Genomic DNA, 20,121 nt, shown 5'->3' on the forward strand with positions numbered 1-20,121 from the left:
TAACTAATTATCTTCAGTAGGAACAAAGGACCAGAGAATCTAATCTGAACTGTACAATTATTAAACATATATGATAGCACATATGAATAGGAAAGGCAACCTATGATCTAAATGGGTCAGAAATAACATTTGTGAATTTTCTATATTTTTTAAGATAAAGAATGAGACCAGCAAACAAGAAAACAAATCTGTGGGCAAACAGAGTCAATGACCTTCATTTGATTAAATTTCCAAATGGCCTCAGGTAAAATCTCTGAGCTAGTAAAACAAATCACAAAAACAACAGAACCAAAACTTGAACATTTACTTCAGAATTTGAGGCAAAGATTTGGTCATAGACTTGAGTACTTTTAAATAGAAAAAAATAGTTTTCATGATGCAGAAATGTTAATAACATAGTAATATCTAGAAACTAGCACTAGAATAAACTTATTAAACATTTTTTTTCTTAACCTAGATGAGGGAGAATAATGTGCTATCTCCAGTTTACAATTAACAGTAATATCTTCTCTTTGAAAATGAAAAGAGAAATCGCTAACCAGTAGAAAAAAATCACTAGAGACTTTCGTAAAAGCCATGCCAGGTAATTTTCAGTATGTTCCTGGCAACAACTGTGATTTTGTACCAAGAATTATAGACGTAAGTCCACCTCTCTATTGTCACCTCCCACCTCAACCTTGTGTGGGCTGCAAGTATAGAACTGAGGTAAGACTCAGCTACTTTTTAAGACTCTGAAGCAGGAGTTTTTAAGGTGAGGTTGAGTATATAATTCCATGGACTAGTTTCTAGGGGTCAGTGACCACTATGACATTGTAAACAGTATTGTATGTGCCTCTTTATGAAGCCATTTGCTTTCATCAGATTCTCAAAGTGGCTTAAAACCCCAAAAAGGTTATGGGTGAATAGGCTAAGATATCCATACCCCATCTGGTCACTGTAGAATCATATCCAGAATTGATCGCAGACACATGCCACAAAAATGTAAAACTTAGGTGGTAGGGAAAAGATAGCTGCTAGTGGCTTAGCACTATGAGGCTACATAACAGAGCAGGAGTGGAGAGAGACATTCTTTAGAATAACAAATGGGAGGAAATAGCAAATTCAACCAACACCTGGGTAAAGGGACTATTGGCTGTTAGCGGGTTGGAGATACATGTAAATCAATGAGTCTGTCATCCTGTCCCACCTCACAATTACATAGGCAGTTACATATGAATAACTGATACTATGTATTCATTTTTCTATATAGAAAGTTGCTCTTCATTACATAGAAACTTAAGATATTCATTTTTGCCAATAAAATACATATTTCTTTGGGGTCCTCTTTTCAGTATTAGAAATGAGATAAAGTAAGTTTTTAACATTCATGTGATTGAGCATTGTTACAACCATTGGCATATATTTATTTACTAGGAGACAAATTTTGAATTCAATAGCTTTGTGTTTATTTACTACAACAAATTGAAAAAAATATTTTAAAATTTACCTGCAAGATTGTCGATTTCTTTCTCCTGTAGCAGACTGACTGCATCATCGTCTCCTTCCAGCATAAGCTCTGTCTCTGCATTCTGGTTCACTATTGCTTGACTTCTGAATGTTTTCTTTGACTTTACGACATCTTCCTCTGTGCCTAATCACAATAAAAATGTAATAGTTTAGGTTATTGCTATTGTTTCTGCTTATAGTAGGTATTATAAATAATTGATTGCTTTATTATAATTACATGCTACATTTACATATTACTTTACAATTACAGAACATTTTAACCTTCTTTATCTTGTTTGGCTTTCTGTGAGAAACATAAGGTGTGGGGAGCTGTAATCACCTACCCTTATTTTACAGATAAGAAAACAGGCTGAGAAAGCTACATATATTAGGGAGGAACCTAGCAGTTGCTAGTGGTAGAGAAAGAACTCTACCATGTCTTAGGACTCAAAGATCCTTGACTTAGGGCTCTAAGATCAGTGCATGTTGCACAAAAAGTCTGCACTGATTTTCTTAAAATCACACTATTTTACATAATAATACTTTGTCTTAATTAGCTAATCAATTGCTAATCAGCAGATCATTTTGAAAGTGGATGAAATAGTATGCAGAAAACAAGAAACAATTCACATCTGAGGGGAAAAATAGTTATTGTTAGAAAATTACAGAAAGGAAGAGTTAGAAATGATGGAGGCACAGAAGCTGATTCACAATAGCTATTTCTTTAGCAATTACTGAAATAAATACTGGTTCTCTGAAATTATAGCCTGATTTTGCTATATACAATAACACAAAAAACCAAAACCAAAACACATAAAAATAAGCGGAAAACTGAAATATTGCAAGATTTTACCTGGCATTAATGTATAAGTTAGAAACGTGCATCTGAATCCCTCAAGGATTTGACTGCTTAACAAATATTTTCATATTTACCATCAAACACCTGCTTTGTCAGGTGACAATGAATATAAAATTATCTGAACTGCAAGCAAATTTCATCCATACATACACTACTCACACCCACACACACACCACACACATGAAATACTTTTATTTTATATCACTTGAAGCTGAAATTCAATTTAGAAGAAAGCAGTCTTCAAGGAGCAGCAGTAACTAGGAAAATGTTTTCATATTTCATTTGGTGTGGAGGATGTATTCCTGGAAATGGGAGCCTAATAAATCAGTCCTATATGGTGTTGTAGTATATTTTTGGGGGACATTATGGTGTTGGAACATAGGCAATTGCTCTCCAAATGATGCGGAGATGATTTTTGGCCTTCAGCCAAAAGTTTGTAACACTTTTGGTCACTTCATCCAGGCACACACCATAGAACTTCCAACAGTCCACTACTGCCTACTGAAGTTGGCTCAACCTTTTTGTTGTTGTTGTTTTGAGACAGGGTCTCACACTGTCGCCCAGGCTGGAGTACGGTGGCATAATCACAGCTCACAGCAGCGTCGACCTCCCAGGCTCAAGCAATCCTCCTACCTACCTCAGGCTCCTAAGTAGGTGGAACCACAGACGCACACCACACAATGCCTGGGTATTTTCTTTTTTAGTTTTTGTAGAGATGGGCTCTTACTATGCTCCCAGGCTGGGCTTGAACTCCTGGGCTCAGGCATTCCTCCCATCTTGGCCTCCCAAAGTGCTGGAATTACATGCATGCGCCATTGTACCTAGCCTCAACCATTTTCTTGCAAGTACATCTGGCTGTCATACAACTTGCAATGTAAAATAGAGTTAGCTTTTTTCCTTCTTTTATTTGCAGTTTGCATACTTCTTTTTCTCAGTGAATAGAGGCCAAATGTTTGCTAAAATATGAAAAAACTGACTCAAAGAAAGGCCACCAGAGTAAAAACACATGTTGAGAAATATAGTCACATCACAATACCATTACAGAGTGTCACTGGCTGAGTGGTATAGTCTGTCATCCTAGTTCCTACTGGATAACCACATTTAGAGAACATGGTTAATACACAGCTTAAATGTATAAAGTAATAATTTTAATAAATACTTCAGAGACAAATAGTATTATTACAAATCAATGCGACACTGGAGGGGAGGGGAATTAAACGAGTTATGTGTGTATTGTTCTTTTACTGGCCCATAGATAATTATTATTTCTAGAATAAAAGATTGAGGATAGATCACCGAATGCTTCAGGACCTTATCTTAATTCTATTTGATTTTTGGTGATATAAAGCCAGCACAACAGTAATATTCTGAGAGTAGCTATCTTTATAACTTGTTTGCTTCCTGGCAAACAGAAATACGGAGCTTGCATCATTTGAGAACAAAAGAAGCAAATCCCTGACTGATAATTCAGAATCTCTCCTGAGGTCTTCACAGCTGTATTTCTAGACTTTGCCTGAATACGATTAACTCAACATTTCTCTAACTGGGCTGTCTCTTGCTCCTCCTTCTCCTCTTATTTTGACCAACCATGTACTTTAGCAGAAACTTAGGAATTCATACTGCATGGTGACTGCCACTGCCCTAGTTCAGGCCATCACTGCTTTGGTCTAGAGGGTGTCAACCGTTGTCTTACTCACAGCACCTTCAATAATTTTGTCAGACTGTTATAAAACGCAAATAACTTTAGGATATTTTCCTATTAAAATTATTCATTAGCTCCTCCCAATCAAGAACACCCAGTGCAAGACTTAGGCTGTAGGATAAAATCTAAACTTCTGAACATGGCTTACCAAGGCCTTTTATCCTCTCATAATCAGTTCTGTGTTTTCACCACACCCTCCTCAGCAATACTAGATCATTTACAGCTTCCAAAATATGCCGTGCTTTCACATACCTCTTTACCCATGTTAGTGTTATTCCCTCTGCAGGGTATGTTCGTACCTTTCCTACTTGGTCTAGCTAATTCCTAGTTGCCCTTCCAAACTCACTTCCTTCTGTTGCCTTTCCTCACCAACCCTTCCGCACGTTCACAGCTTACACATAATTCAACTGCACCGTATAGGTGTTACCTATTATGTGTTTGTCCTTTCCACTAGGCTATAGTCCCATTTCTGCAGCTTCAGTGCCTGGCACCCAGCAGTTGTGCCACAAACATGTGCTGAACTGAAGTTCAAGTTCCCTCCACCACCCTATTCCCCTCTCTGCTTTCTTAAGAGCACCTGTGTGCTCTTTCCCTTACGCTTCCACCATACCTCATAAAGCCTGCTACTGCAGCATTTATAGGTATTGTAACTGCTTGCTTATTTATTTACCTCTGCAAAAGCCTCCAAGCTCCTTTATGACTGGAAACATTTTTTTGTCTTGGTATTCTCAGTAGTTAGCACACTGCCCAGCACAGAGCAAGCCCTCATAAATCTTGAACAAATGTATAAACTCAGACATTACAGTTACCCCTGTGTATTTCAAAATCTGAAAGTTCCCAGGATATCTCAGAATCTTAAGTGATCTGCCTTTAGTCTGGGGCAAGCAGGAGAATCTATGTATTTACATGAAAGGAACCTTGGTTTTTTTACAATAAAGTCAGAAAAGACTTTTAAGTGTGAGTAATCTAATAAAGCACGTTTTTCCTTACATAAAAATCATGGGTAATCTGCCTTCTCAGTAAAAAAAAAAAAAAAAAAAAAAAAAAGCTTTATGTTACTTTTGTATTACCAAAACAAAAATTTACCAGTTAGGAAAATGTAGTAGAAAAAAGGTGAGCTCTGAAATGTATATCAAGCTTTCAATTTTATCCCCTCTAGTTTTAAAGCAGTAAAACAATCATGACTTTGAAAGATATATAGTAAACTAATCCATATCAACACATTAAGCTTATCATCCTTGTTGAAGCGTTATCAGTTTGCAGCTCAATAAACTTCCTGATTTTATGGTACTGCACCAAACATTTATCTAAATTAAAGTGTATGAGATCTAAAGGTGCTTTTCAATCACAATATCCTTTATGAATTAGAGTTTCATTCATCAAAATTACAGGCAAAAAGAGGTAAGGTCTCAAAGGGCTGTCTCATTACAAGGCTTGTAAACACTGTCCTTAGAAAGAATTGGTTTAACACCCAACAAATCAAAATCTGATTGGGAAGAGAATTTATTTGAGATCATCTATCTTCAGAGACATGTTGGACTGAGTGCACTTTTTGGCCTCTTTAGCCATTCATCAAGAAATTAACAAGCGAATACCACAAACTACCAGAATGCTTTGGATCTGAAAATGTATATTACGTGTAAAGCTGGGTAGGATAGACATATATGCTGTTGCCTATGAAAACATTAAAATACCAAAAAATTTAAAAGTTTCAGGAGAAAAAATGCCGCTGAATTAAAGATCAGGGAAGCTAAATCCAAAATAGTACTTAGGCTATTTTCTATATCATATTACAAATAACAAACACATGAAAGCACTCTGTAGATTGACTTCCTAGAAAATATATATATATAAAGCTCTGTATATAAAAATGTTATATAATACAGAATATAAATTCCTTTATAAAATTTCTATTAATAACCAAGAATCCATGTGAAACAAGGTATATTTTAAAGGTGAAGTAACAGCAGAACTAAAATGTTTTTAGTATTGTTACTATATTCCGGTATTACTGTTACTTTTATTTCTATATTTTAAATTATAATTTTAAAGTTTTATTGTTATTTTAAATAAGCATAAGTTAAAATGCAGAAATGAAAAATTGGAGACATTAACTCCTCTTAATGACATCAAAGAATATGTCTACCTGCAATGGCCACAAGATCAAGGCAAATAAATTAGTTCATGTGCTCGCTATGTTCTTTTCTATTGATAAATATAAACAATTAATATAAAAGAAAATACAGTATTTTATTTCTGTTTAAGAAATCCTCCTATAATCAACTCTAAAACATAGATGTTTTATTTGTTTACTAATAAACAAAAAAGTAATACACAATAAATTAGCCATAAATCATATACGTACGGCTAACACACAAAGAAAAGAGATAAAACCCCATAATAAGCCAGTTTTAGTGTAGACTCAGCTTTTCACCAGTTTGCGCTATTATTATTTATATTGGCTGTGGAACTGTGGGGTTTTCATTTATTAAAAAGTTATATATATGGGTATATTTATATAGGTGTATCTATCTAATGTCTATCAACCAAGGAACAACACATTTTCAAGGTTATTTTATCTGTAACATTTAAACAGGTGGTCTAAAGCTCATGATCTAGCCTCTGCTTATTTAATCTCACTATTTTACAGATTTGGCCTCTTTGTACCTCATATTCTCTAAAAGCTGAATGTTTTTGTCTGCATACATGCCACTCTGTCTCCAATCTTTAAGTCTGACATATGTAATTTCTTTTACATAAAATCTCTTACATGCCTTTTCCTTCAGGATTCAGTCAGGTTGGTTATTTACATTTCTGTATAACATTTATATCTTAGGAATAAGTCATCATATCTTATCATTGTTCATTTTGGAGTGTTTTTATTTTAGGGATTCTCTCCTGGACTTTGATTTCACATGTCAAAATGGTAATAAATGTTTGTTGAGTAAATGAAAACACTAAACACAATTCACGTATTAGTCATTTTACATGCACATTGCTTAAGTTACTTTTCTTTTCATGTACTTCACAGTTTCCTCATATGTGGGAGAGTGGGACTATGTGATCTGCCATTCTTATGTTATTGCTCCCCACCAATATCCATTAGGAACATATTAAAAATAATCCAGACCAATCTCTCAAATTTTAGTTTCCAAATTTGTAGAAGAGTAATGCTAAGTATTTTCCACATTTTCTTTCACAGGATTATTGCAAAGTTAAAATGAGACAATGAAAATGTGTGATTATTTACATAGTAAGCTTTCAAAATGTTTATTAAATTTTTGATAAAATAAATAAGATAAAAAAGAGGATAAAAAGTATACTGAGTACATAAGTAAAACTGAAAAAGAACATAGTTAATGCTTTATTGTTTATAATGCAGAAGATTTATGTAAGGAGGGGAAAAAAGCTGGCTTATTTGAGGATTAAAAAATTCAAGATAGAGCATGAGTCTATGGTCATGGCACAATGCCTATTCAATATCAGGTATTTAAAAGTGATAGTTTCTTTTCCTTCAGTTGCAGTTAATATTCTTCCTTCTACCATGCTGTTACAACAGTATTTGTATTCATTAAAACATGAATGAGCCTTCAACTCCTCCACTAGATTGGATGCTCCCTGAAGACAGGAAGGATAGCATGAAGTACAGGTGTTATGAAGTGCTTTGGAAATTGAATGGAGTATAAATAACTTACATTTTAAATGTAATGTATGTTTTCCCCATAACTATTTTATTCATTTAAAGACATTATTAATAATGTAAATAAAATTACATAATGCATCAATGTATTTGTACTTCTGATTTTGCATATAGATATTTAGTAATGTAAATATGTTTAGTATCTTGGATATTTGAAGGGGAAGAATTGCTTTCTCAACAAGAGATAATGCATTTAATACAGGTTTTCATCTTTGGAAAAAGATCTTTGGAAGGACACTGGCAGAATAGAAATCTGGTCTAATTTTATTTTTACCTAAATGTATTATCAGGTAATTCTGTTTCTAAACATCAGAAATCAGTTTCATAGGATGACACTCTTTTTCAAAGAAAAAATTCTTTTCATAATATGCCATTTCACAATATATTTTTTAGCTTGTTCAATGTATTTTGACAAAGCCTACCACTCTTTAAGTAGGACAAAATGCTGCAATTCATTTCCAAACCTAAATACTTTTTAAAGTGCATTAATTACATAAATACTTTGGGAAATTTTAAAGGTTACTTTTTCTCATTAAAACTCAAGTCCGAGCAACAAATATCTTTTCAGACCAGTGCTTTTAGTAACTAAATGATGTTACTTAATTTCCAATAAAAGGAAAATAATTTAAAATAAATATACCTATCAGAAAATTACATTAGATATGATGATATAATCTTGTACAATATGTATAAATCAATTACGGATAAGTTTACAATTTTGAACATTTCAAAAAGAACCTGAAAGAATGCTTTTTCTTATACTGAGGAACTTATTGTTCAAAAACATGTTATCCTTACCTTAGTGAATCTGTGAGATAAAAGTAACAAATATACACTAGAACAGTCTACTGTTAGAATAATTTACTAGGAAGTAAATATTTTTCTTTGTAAGTCATCTAAATTCGTATTTTAATTTTGTGTTTGACTTTATAGCATAGATATAGTATGTCCTCCCTTAAGAAATAAATTATGATAATAGGAACGATCACTTTTCTAATTAAGAACAAAAAATTAAATCATTTTCTTTATGAAATAGCATTTTTTTAAAAAAAGAAAATATACCTCTCAATAGAAAAATCCCAAAGGCAAAAATTGTTAGTGATACTGAATAAAAACACTAAATTAGAAAGAACGACTAGAAATCTCAAGAATTTTCTCTTTTATACCTGATGCTGAGTCAGAAGCCTCACTTTATCAATATAAAATTATTTTATGAAAGTATTTCTATACATGATACAGACTGTTTCTATTTCTGTACCAAACACATTTTAAGTAAATATCTGAATATTTACTAAGCAGATATAAAGACTGGATAGTTCAGACATCCAATTCCTCCTTTCTTAATTGTGAATATTTTACTTTGAATGAGTTAGATCTAACCATGATTCCCATTTCAATTTAATTTTGTTGGCAGAGAATGTATTGAACAATCCAAAATAAGTATTATCTGCATCACTATAAAATAAAAAACCCAAGATACCAGCTTCAAATGTATAATAAACTTGGTTCAAAAATGCTATTCCTTATGTGGATCAATAACTCATGGCACTTATGGTCCACTTTAGCACATAACTATATTACATAAAAATCAGAGTACAGCATCTTATGTGTTTTTACCAAAAGGAAACTTGTACAGACTTTTATTTTAAACTAGATATAAACATTATACCTTTAGGTAGGTTGTGTTTAGAAACGCTGGGGGAAACCAGTTCAGTGGTATAGTAAATGTGTAACATTAGTAATCTGGGAATTAACACATGGAAATTATTCCAAGTAGTAAATTTTTATTCAGATTAGTTATGCTTGCAAACAATTTGCTGGAATTTAAGAAAGAAGAGAAGAAAATGGCTACCTAATACCAACAGTTATTGCTCACTGGAAAAGGACATCAAGGACACTTGCAAGCAAAAGAATTGGATCAATATTAACGTGATTTTCATTTCATGCTTCCCCAACTCCAGTAAGCTGACAATATACTCTGATTATGTGAACTGCCTCAGTGTAACACAGAAAAGGTTATTAGAGCAAGAGGTGGAAATGGAATGCACTTTTTATATTGACAGGCCTGCTAATAGAGTATACTGATTTTCGAAGACATGCAATGCATTTTTACAATTTGGTTCTGACAGCAAAAACGAAATTTCATTCATTTTTAATTCAAAATATTCATAGGTAAGCAATATTTTTTAGAGCAGACCAACAAATGGGATATTCATAAACAGCATTTTAAACAGAAAAATGCAATTAAAGTGCAAGAAAATATTATTGAATTTAAGTGAAGCACTGTATAAGTATTAAATGTTAACTTAATCTTAATGCAGTCAATGCAGAAAACTGCATTCTATGCTTTTTAAAGAAAATGTGATAAACTATATTTTAAGAATATACATGATGATAAATGCAGACTCTCCACATTTTAAACTGGACATTACTTGATAGGATTTTGATTAGCCATGAAGTTAGGAGTTCTAATTATTTAAAATGGGATTTCATTATATCAAAAATCACAGAGCACATTTTACTTGTGAAAATCGTAATAAAACATACAGAAAACTTGGGCCATTTTAGAACTCTCTAAATATCAGAAAGAGCAGAGATGATGAATTATTCATCTTTGTGACTATTTTAGTACATCGTATAGCATTTGGTCCCTATGATAAAATACACAGGGTCAAGACTAACATGAAATAAATATATAAAAATGATAAAGACAGCTATCTTTACAAGGATGACTTCTTTAAAAATTTTGGCACTATTTTTTGTATTTCCTATAAGGAGCATATGTTTTTCTGAAAGAAAGCAAGAAAGGGAGGGAGGGACAAATGAAAGGAACCTGTGTCATGTACCAAGATGGATAGATGGGCTGGTGAGGAGCCGAATATAAGTTGGAAAGTTTGGCAACCATTGGAATAAAAGAAAAGATTAAATGGACTTCAGAGTGGGCTGAGAGGGTGGAGAGACTTTCCTGTACAGTGGGTGGCATTAACCTCAGGAAATGATGCTTGGTGTCTTTTTCTTTTTTTCACATCTAGCATTTCTTGTTTACTAGAGTTTTAAACTTTGCCCATTCCATGTACTTTCAATAGGAGACAAATTTATTTTTCCATCTTACAGATAGCTTATGCACTAAGACAATATTCTCAGTTTTTGATCTCAATCCAATCATTCAGTGATTTTGGTATCTCCATGGCATATGGATATCATATTTTCCATCTTACAGATAGCTTATGCACTAAGACAATATTCTCAGTTTTTGACCTCAATTCAATCATTCAGTGATTTTGGTATCTCCATGGATATGGCATATCCCAAACATATAGACCTTGATAGGTCATGCAAGCTAGCATTTATATTGTACTTTAATTACATTATGCTCATGTAAAAATGAATGGTGGTTTTGCTCTACACAACATTAACCACCAGAAGTTAGATTACTATAGATTAGAATTTTTAATGGAGAATTTACAATAAGAATTTGAACTATGTGATTGAGAATACCATGTCTGTATAGATAATTTAAGGAAAACAAATGGAGAAAATAAATATGGGCTGTTTTTTCACGAGAGACTTGGCGTCTGCTTTCAGGTCCATCACAAAGTCCAATGTGGACAATTTGCTTTCAAAATGTAAGATGATGGAAAATGGGGATAGGAGATTTTTGAGACAGGTAAGCAACTGGCTCAGAGACACAGAAGAAAGAGATAATTTTAAATGTCTCTTTAATTATTAAAAAAATGAAATATCTAAGTGATGGCGCCGGTACAGATTATCTAAAAGCACTTTTTAAAACACCAAAACATTGAAAAATGTTTTGTAAATGGCATAGCATACGTATCCTGGGAATGATACTAAGTTAATCTGTTCCGATGTATCTTTACAGATGATAAGCTATAAGAGCCAACCAAAAATTAGCAGTTCAACTTTACAGTAGGGTAATGTTCAGTAATGCCCGCAAACAGTTAAGGAAATTCCAAATGTATTTACAACACACTGTAGAGTAAGAGACTGGTATTTGGGTAGAGTTTTAGCTCTATCACTTATTATTTAGCATGTCACCTAATTTCTATGGTCTGTCATTTTCCAAATAAAAATCCTTTAATGACAATCCCCTTCGCAGCAGGGCCACAACTATGTTTCATCCTCATCTTCATACCATTTCCCCACACAGTCCTGTGTTTCATCATATAGTATCATTTCCCATTCCTTGAATACAGTATGTTGTATTATGTGGTTCCTTTCTCCACAATGCCAGCCTCCCACTCATTGGCTTAGGAAGACTTCCATTCATCCTTTCAATTCCAGCTAAAATATATTTCTTCTTTTAGGCAACCCTCTTTACTGAGCTCCCACATATTTTTAATGCTCTTTGATGAAAATATTACTATTATATATTATAATCACTTGCAAATGCAATTGTGTGTACACTTTACCAAATATTAGTCCAAAAGAAACAAGATTTTGAACAATGATCTAAATTAGTTCCACACCAGTCAAAAATAATTTGGAAATACCATCCTTCTAGACCTAGTTTATAGGAAATCCATCCTTCAGAGCTGTAACCCAAAATGATGAATGGTGTGGTTAAAATACTGTTTATATTTCTTAAAATTAATCAATTATCAGGCTGGGCACAGTGGCTCACACCTGTAATCCCAGCACTTTGGGAAGCCAGGGCAGTGGATCACCTGAGGTTAAGAGTTCGAGACCAGACTGGCCAACATGGTGAAACCCCATCTCTACTAAAAATACAAAAATTGGCCGGGCATGGTGGCACGTGCCTGTAATCTCAGCTACTCGTGAGGCTGAGGTGGGAGAACTGCTTGAACCCAGGAGGCAGAGGTTGTAGTGAGCCAAGATCGCACCATTGCACCCCAGCCTGGGCAACGAGGGTGAAACTCCATCTCAAAAAAAAAAAAAAATCAATTATCAAATAAACAAAAAATAGCAACTGAGTAATAAGCACAAAGAATTGTATTAATGCAAATGTTCCAAATGGAACTGATAGAAGATCTGATTCTTATCCTCAAATGGTTTCTGTTTTATCTAGGAATAGAAATATCTAAAATAAAAATACTTTCTGACACCTTTATGAAGTGACTTGTCATCAAATACCAAGGCCATTCAAAGGAGTAAGTTAGGGTCCTTTATGTCTCCATGCCATGGTAATTTTTGTTATCACCTCTGCCTTTACTTCCCTAATAACCTGGTAAATTCATAATCTCTTGAGACAACGCATAAGCCATTAGTTCTACGAAGCCTACTCCAACCAGACTCTGAGTCACTGTCTCTTTCTGTGTCCCTTTAGGAACTACTACAACCCTCTATGACAACTGTTTATTCTCTTTATTCTTTTCCACTGGAAACAGTACCAAAGTTTAAATAACCCTTTATTCCTTTCTAGTGGAAAGGAATCTCCAAATCCAGCATGTAGCATGTGCATAGTAAGCAGAAGTTATTCAATAAATGCTTTTAAATCAGTAGCTACTTAACTCCTCCGAATCTGCTTCAATTCTACAATCTGAACCTTCAACACAAACTAAGTGGCTTGTTAGAACATTTATTAAGAAAATGTTAATTTCCAGTAGAAAGGAATACAGTTATTCAAACTTTGGTACTATTGCCATTTCCGGCTGGAATTTTGGTGTTGTCTTTGTGGGGAGCTCTCCTGTGTGTGGTAGGATATTTTAGGCAGCATTTCCGGTTTCTACCAATTAGATGCTGGCAGTGCACTCCTACCTCTGCCCCTGTTGAGAATCACTACACTAAACTGTGTGCTGTTAGATGGACAAAACTGTTTGTCTCAATCTCCAAATCCAGCATCTAGCATGTGCACAGTAAGCAGAAGTTATTCGATAAATGCTTTTAAATTAATAGTTACTCAAGTCCTCTGAATCTGTTTCAAGTCTACAATCCGAACCTTCGACACAAAACTAAGTGGCTTGTTAGAAGATTTATTAATATGAAAAATACTATATAACATCTGTGAAACGTATTTATAAGAATATTTTGTAACTTAGCCTTTATGTAACCCATTATTTTAAGAGACTGTAAAAACCGTAGGGTGAAGACAAGGCTATGACACTAAAATGTGACAATGACACCAAAAAGAGCAGACAGACAGTTCATGCATGTCTTTCTCTATCTCTTTTAAAAATGTGAACCATTAACTTTCAATAAATTATTTAAACATAACCAGATTATCTGTTTCATTCCAAATAAGTATATCCAATTAATAATACAACAACTAAAATGGAGTTATCAATGAACAACAACAAAGATGCTTACTACAGTCTCTATATAATACAACCAATAGCTTATTAGGTTTTAAAAAAATCAAGTCATCTCTCTCAAATGTTATAATAACTATAAAGTCATTGAAAAAGGAAGTCATATTACTTGATAGCTTATTTCTCAACAATTGTATAGCTGTCTTAGTATGTTTCTATTCTCACTGCCTTTCTTATTCTTGATGACTGAAAGTAGCACATTGCAGTAGCCATGCATATACCATCAAAACTAATTTAATTCCAGATTCATTACAGAGCTGTTTTTTATTCATCAAGGTCATATCTTGATGGCTTCACAAGCTTAGATAAATCAGGTGTTAAGCAGACACATCTCTGAGGAACCTAAGAGTGTTCTCATTTGCAGTTCTCAGCATATCTTATTATTTATTGCCAAAGAAATGACTGATTAACTTTGTCATTTTTGTTCCATGTTTTTTTTTCTTCAGGCTGAAGCAGCCTGCTTTCTTCTACGATGCCTGATCAGACCTATTTAAGATGATGTCTTTGATCACAGACAGGGAGGCTCTTGCAATCTTAGGTTTTGACGAAACATTGTTCCACTGTAATTTTATGAAAAGGCAACAGAGGCCTAAATGATAATTGACAGTCAACAAAGACAATCAAACTTATTAAGATTTTGTACTATTCTTCAACAACTACAATATTTACATGCTAGAAATGCACCAGAATTTGTCTAGTCTATGTTTTATTTTAATATATAAACAATATACAAACCCTCCTTTTGCAATCATTTCCCTATTAGCTAATTTGCTCAAAAGAAAAAGAACTCTGCAGGTCAGAAGATGAGTTTATGAGTTTTAAAATATTTTCCTTATATTGTTCCATTGCTATGTCTGTAAAATTCCTGGTAATCAATTAAATTTTCACTTGTATGAGATTTAACTATTAGAAAACACCTAAATAACACATTAAATACATGCAAAATTAGAACACTAACCATCAGGGAAAAAATTACATGCCTCTAGGTTTTCATTAATCACATTCCAACACCAGAGGCTGAAAGTATATCAAATCACACAAAATCTTTTGCACATGACAACCTCATAAATTATTCAACTCATTAGTATTACTAAAAAGCATGAAAAACTCCATCAGCATAAAGGATATTTTCCAACTGAAAAAGGTCAACCAAGTTTTAATAATGAAATTAAAGGGAAAGCTTTTCAAAGTAAATATGAAATAAAATTGTTATCCTTTATTTCCTTGAAAATATGTCCAATTCTGATTGCTTATTTAAAAGAAAGAATTGCTAATATATTATTAACATATTTGAGGCACCAAATAAATTGCCTGAAAATAATGTCATGAAATCCAAATTACGGCTAAATGTTCTTTCCTATCGCATGAAAATTTAACTATAATATAATCTAAAATGTTTAGCTGAATTTAGGATATCAAAAAAATCAAGTAACTCAAGATATTTGTATTAAAACATGAAGTCTGCTAAATCAGTTTTACTTCTGTTACAATAATATAGGCTTATATTCTTGAACCGCAGTGTACTTACTACATTAACAGATAAGACAAAATCAATAGTTCAAATCCCAGGGACTGTTTTGATGGTCTTGTAAATATTTCCTTTGTAAGTAATTGAAGATTGTTCTCCCAGTGTATGCAACATGCTTACAATTCTGAAAACTTTGATCACTAGTTCAAATACTTCCAGACATTCTGAAAGTTCCATCTATAAAGTGTTCTTTTGCTCCTAAAACCTTTTTTATTGCTACCATATACATCAGCATAAAACTTTTTGATCAAAGTTTTCAGCAGAGATTCTATATAGTTAGCACTTAACTTTCAAAGTAGAATTTAACAATAGGGAAATTAAAATACTGTATGTATTTAACATAGAGAAAGAGATCAGTTGAATTTCAACTTATTCTAGTAGCATACTCAGAATTTGCAGGTCTGTGCTATAAATATACTCTTAATCTACATCTGCACAACTCCAAAACATTCGGTCATTTAATTATTAGTCTATACACAGCCAGACTTCAAAATACCTAAACACATTTAAATTGTTTAATGGGAGACAGAATATCCAGATGTCAGGCTTTTTTTATTTTTATTTTTTAACTTTTACACGGATGGCCTGGCAATATGTACATACAAAATCTTTCTTCAAAATATACAAAACCTCTTTTCTTTTTTTTTTGAAGGCATTCTTTTTTTGAAACCAAACTCTCCACTCTTCCCACAATATTATATTGCTTTTCAGATTTTACTGAAATAAAACTGCAGTGAATATTTTAAAATAGCTTTTTTTCCCTCTCCTGAGTCATTTCCTTGGGACAGGTTTCTAGACAGGGAATTGTTGGGTCAAAGAGTATCAGCATTTTTGAGGCTCTTGATGTGCACTGGCAAAACGTTTTTCAAAGGATTTGCTTCCAACAAGCCTCATTTGCATTGTTCCAGCAACATACATGAGACTCTTCTTATTTTTTACTGCAAATCTACTAATATCGAATATTACAAGGAAAAGGATTCTGAGCTCATTTACAAAGGATAAATGATTTATTACTGTACTTTTATTTTTTTAATTTGCTTTTTGTTTTAATTCAACTTGCAGGGCTAAAGTCAAAAAAATTCTGCAATAATTTCAAACTAACAGAAACATTTCAAATACAGTATTTCACCAATATTAACATACATCTACTGCCCACCCGACTCCCGGACATTATCTATTATTACTAATCTTTTGGAAGCCTTTTGAGAAGTTGCAGGTATGGCACCCTATTACCCCTAAGTACTCCATTGTATTTCTCAGAAACAGGAACGTTCCTGTCTAAGCACCATTAACCCTCCAACTCTGGAAGCTAGCCTTGATAACAATAGGGCCATTCAGATCATGGACCCATTCAAATTTTACCAACTGTAATCATCTAGAAAAAATGTGCTGTAATAATCTATCTTATCTTTTTTGGTTTTCTCCAATTTGGAATATTTTCTCAGTCTTTCCTTAGCTTTTGGGTCCCTGGCAGTATAAAATCTGTCTTAAATTAAATTTTTCTACATTTACTTTTATTGGATGAAGTGCCTTGTAATAAATATTGACATTTACTTCCTATTTCTCCTGAAGAAATATTTTCTACATAGGTTAGAGCACACATTAAGAGATAGGAAGAAGGTACAATACTAATTTTTTCTCATCAATTTGTGGTTCTTCCCTTTACTTCTATGTATAGACCACTTCAGGGAGAGCGTCCTACTCACCTTCTCCACATCCATAATCTATATTTACTCTCAACTCTCCACTCAGTTCTAAAGTCTGTAGGTGTGAAATGTGATGAGGGTTGGAGGAGAATTGTTTTTGGAGAAAAAATTGTATTAGTTCTCTTAAGTCTTTGATTCCCTGACCTTAGAATGACCATGAAATAACTCCAGTAATACCACGTAGATTTCTTGAATATTTTATGGTGTAGATGTGTCATCTCTGTTCTTAACATGCATAATAAAAACATACTCCTCTTTTCTTTTATAAAAGAACAGAACTCAAGAGGGATAGATAATAGGTTGTGAACGTTGCTGATAATCTAGATTGAAAATTCATACTGTATTTTAAAATATAGTACATATAAAGAATATTTAGTATCACTTACACCTCTCATCTATTTCAAATTCAGGGTATTATTTTTTACTTTATGTTCATTAACAATAGTTACTATTTTATTAAAATATGACTATCAGCTTGAAAAACATTTTAAAGACTTTAAATTTTGTTTCTTATAGGCTTTGACACTGGTTTATCAGGAATTATTTTACAAATTAAAGACACAAATTGAAGTATTCACTTTTAAGAAGAAATACAAATATTTTTCTAAAAAAGTCTTTTTCAAAAGTAATCTGCAGATTGTGGAATGTAGTATAATGTGAATTCTATACAATTAAAGTTTTTGCAACTCAGTATCACTAATGGTATCATTGCAGCATAAACTCTGTTACAAACTGTCTTTATACTTTTCCACTTTCAAATTAGATAAATTCAGAATTAATTGGTTAAAAACTCTAAATTACTGGTTAAATAAAATGAAGATTTAGTAATTTAAAGCTCATATTATAGAGCATGCCACTACTAAGTAGGCAGATATTTCTAAGACTCTCTCCTACAGGATCATCATAACTCATTTTAAGTTGGTATCAAGTCTTTAGCGGGCTATTATCCTTATGTGCTATTTTGAGTTACTCAAAGAAGACAAACTATAATTTTTTTCCATTGTTACTTTTACTGCATAAAGTTACTGTGTAACTTTTATCTTAGGTTTAACAGTTTCATATGAAATCTCTATCTACTTTTTAATGGTATTTTGAGGTTTACTAAGTTATAGCAATTCATAGCTTACTGGGACAAGAAATTTTAAAAGCTTTGAATATTTCATCTTTTTATTACAATTAAGCATTTTCCCTGTTCAGTTCATTAAGAATATGAATGGTATTACATGATAAAAACTATGATTTGATATAAAACTATTTATCAACTATAGTAAATTTTAAAAACAGATGGCTCACTTAGAATTCCCAAATGAATGAAAATTAATATAATAAAATACAAGTAACTGAAGAATAAAAGTGGATAATAGAATATATGAACAGTGTTCATTACTGGTATTTCCTTAGTGAATGTGGTTTATAAAACTGTGATATGCTCCATCAAACTTAAACTTGTTAGAGCCTTTAAAACTGGGCAAGTAGACCAAATGTTTCTAAGTATACTTCTTAGTAGACAACAATCTAAAGTAGCAGCATTTTTATTAAACTACAAACATATTTTGATCTTTATGATTTATTATATAATTTATAAAGGACAATTTAGGGTACAGTTCTGCTGTAGTGTAATAATTAATGATACTGTAAGTAGGAGACTATCTTTTTCAACTTTCATTTGTAGTCCACTGGATGACTGGAAATTTAAACTGGCACATTATAAGAGGATTTCAAACTTTATTTTATTAGGATTAAAACATAAAATATATAAATAGGTTATTAATAAAACATTTTTAGTTATATATACAATCTGTAGATGCACACATATATGCTCACAGTATACATATGTGCACATATATTACATGTGTATATGTATATTAATGCAGTATATATGTGTGTACACAGAAACAAATTTATTTATAAATTGGTTATAAAATATGTAAGTCTGAGTACAGGATAACAATATTTACTATGGATCTTGGTCATCAAAGTTTAAAAGACACTGAAAAAGATTGATTTTATTCTTGTTAGAGGCTATATGAAAGGGATTCTGGTTAATAACCAACTATGTGGAGTCTGTTTATCTCTTAAAAAGAAGTTGAAGGCTATAAAATATATCTAGTCTGAGAAATACTGGGTTGATTAACAGTAAGCTAAATTATGCTGAAGGATAAAGCAGAACAAAATATTTCTGACTCATGACATGGAGAACATTAAATACTAGCAAAAAAAAAAAAAAAAAAAAAAGGAAATTCTCAACCACAAGGAGTCACTTCACATCCAGAAGTATTTTTGTGTAAGAAGCATTGGTACTAACCATATTCTATTGCAGCTTTGAGCAATGCCTCAGCATGAGTGGAGCCAAAAGCGTTGCGAACAAATCGTCTCCTTCGACGAAGATCATCTTCCCAGTAATCCAAACGCCAGAAATCGTGCAATTGGCTGATTAGAGGTAAAAAAGTAATCTCTATTAATAACAATGCATAAGTGGAAATATATTTTTCTGTAAATCAAGATAATTTTGGAGATATTGATATTTTACACCTGTGTATGTATATATATATATATATATATATATATATATACACACACATATATATAGTTCCTCTATAAATGAAAAAAACTTAGAAACATTCTCATATTTTAGGCATTGTAACACTCAGCTCTGCTTTTTGTTTTTTTTTAATTTTCTTCTTTCTACTAAAAACATTAATTATGTGGCATTTAGTAACAAATCCAGCATCAAATTACAAGTATTAATGGTACAGTTTGCTTTCTTTTACACTGTTTTTAACAAGGGTTGTAAATCACAGAAAATACCTCACTACAAATAGTTTACAATTTAATGACCATGGTTTCTTAATAG

At 32.5% G+C, this 20,121-nt stretch overlaps 1 protein-coding gene across 17 annotated transcripts in view; it reads right to left on the reverse strand.

The window, feature by feature from the left end:
- The window catches only part of NBEA (neurobeachin), a 702,569-nt gene that overhangs the window by 218,464 nt on the left and 463,984 nt on the right, over window positions 1–20,121 (reverse strand). For all 17 annotated transcript variants that reach the window (XM_074387836.1, XM_074387843.1, XM_074387839.1 and 14 more), the window contains 2 exons: window positions 19,573–19,697; window positions 1,487–1,630 (listed from right to left, as the gene is read on the reverse strand). In XM_074387836.1, the coding sequence (XP_074243937.1) occupies window positions 1,487–1,630; window positions 19,573–19,697 (269 nt within the window). The remainder of the gene's footprint in view (window positions 1–1,486; window positions 1,631–19,572; window positions 19,698–20,121) is intronic.

Source organism: Saimiri boliviensis, chromosome 16, assembly GCF_048565385.1.
Source record: "Saimiri boliviensis isolate mSaiBol1 chromosome 16, mSaiBol1.pri, whole genome shotgun sequence".
Lineage (NCBI taxonomy): Eukaryota > Metazoa > Chordata > Mammalia > Primates > Cebidae > Saimiri > Saimiri boliviensis.